Source organism: Sinocyclocheilus grahami, unplaced genomic scaffold (genome assembly GCF_001515645.1).
Source record: "Sinocyclocheilus grahami isolate Dianchi unplaced genomic scaffold, SAMN03320097.WGS_v1.1 scaffold322.1, whole genome shotgun sequence".
In the NCBI taxonomy this organism is placed as follows: domain Eukaryota; kingdom Metazoa; phylum Chordata; class Actinopteri; order Cypriniformes; family Cyprinidae; genus Sinocyclocheilus; species Sinocyclocheilus grahami.
The window spans coordinates 98,114-99,349 of NW_015505501.1; the positions used below are offsets into that span (position 1 = coordinate 98,114).

General features: G+C 32.9%; 1 protein-coding gene across 1 annotated transcript in view; it reads left to right on the plus strand.

The window, feature by feature from the left end:
- LOC107602218 (zinc finger FYVE domain-containing protein 16-like) overlaps nucleotides 1-1,230 on the plus strand; it is a 27,362-nt gene extending 26,132 nt beyond the window's left edge. The window contains exon 18 of the mRNA XM_016294664.1: nucleotides 647-1,230. Coding sequence (XP_016150150.1) covers nucleotides 647-805 — 159 coding nt within the window. The 3' untranslated portion in view covers nucleotides 806-1,230. The remainder of the gene's footprint in view (nucleotides 1-646) is intronic.
- The last annotated feature ends 6 nt before the right edge of the window (nucleotides 1,231-1,236 follow it).

Consider the following 1,236-nt stretch of genomic DNA (forward strand, 5'->3'; position numbering starts at 1 on the left):
GAATACTTTCCGTACCCACTGTATATATATATATAATATAATATAAAATACACACTTCATATATTAAATTATATAGATTTATATATTCTATCTATCTAGTATTGTAAAATTGCAATACTAATATTTATGGCTAGTTTAAATTTCTTAATTATCAGTAGTTGCTCAAAAGATTTTAATATTACTAATGTTAAATTTTAACATTTATAATTCAAAATTTATAATTGTTAATATTAGTATTGCAATTGTGAAATATTTCAATAATAATATTTCTAATTTGTTTGATATTTTATGTAATATATTTAATGTAATGTTAATACTAAAAATAACAAAAAATAAAGTTATTGTTATGTTCATATATAATCACAAACTTTTGGGTCAAATTATGCAGCCCTTTTTTTCATATACAGTAGTCAACATTTGAAGTGTGTCTAAACCTTTCATCAAAGTTGTCCTAAAACCTAAAACCAAAAATGCGTTCTTGTCTTGGGACAACTTTGATGAACTTTTTTTGATCCACTTCCAAATATTGACTACTACTTCTATATATTTTATGCAGCCCTTTAAGCAAGCACAGCAAACCTGGAGCCTTTTTAAATCACATTTCAAATCACAATATTTAGCAGAATCACTCATTGTATTTTTATAGGTTGAGTATCAGGCTGGCTCTGGTGGCCACCTCCTGCCTCAAAAGTATATGAACGATCTGGACGGGGCTCTAATTCCTGTTATCCATGGAGGAAGCTCCTGCGTCCCCCATCAGGCCATGGACATGGAGTTTTTCTTCTACATCTCACTGAGCATTTGAACAATGGTGACTTACAAACGTTCCAGCCACAGGCAGCCTGTCAGACCTTCACGATCGGTACCAATGAATCACAGATGCAGATAGACAGACTCCGTATCTGATCTCTGACAAGGTATGGAGAGTTTGATGCATTTTCGAGGAAAAGCGCTTCACTGAAGTGGCACTATATTAGCGATCCTTTAGAATAAAGAAAGAGGTCTTGGATCAGCAACAAAAATAAAAACGTGAGAACTTTGCTGAGCTTTGCTTCTTCAGTTGTGTTTCCAGGGTCTGATCGTTGGATGCTGATTGACGAATGTTAGTTTGAACGTGAACAGAATTGTTTATGTATGACTATGATGTCAGATATACTGGTAATTATAATCGTTACTTGATTACACACATGGCAACCGAGCATATGAAGTGCTGTTTCTTTATGTCTGTTTTTTCTG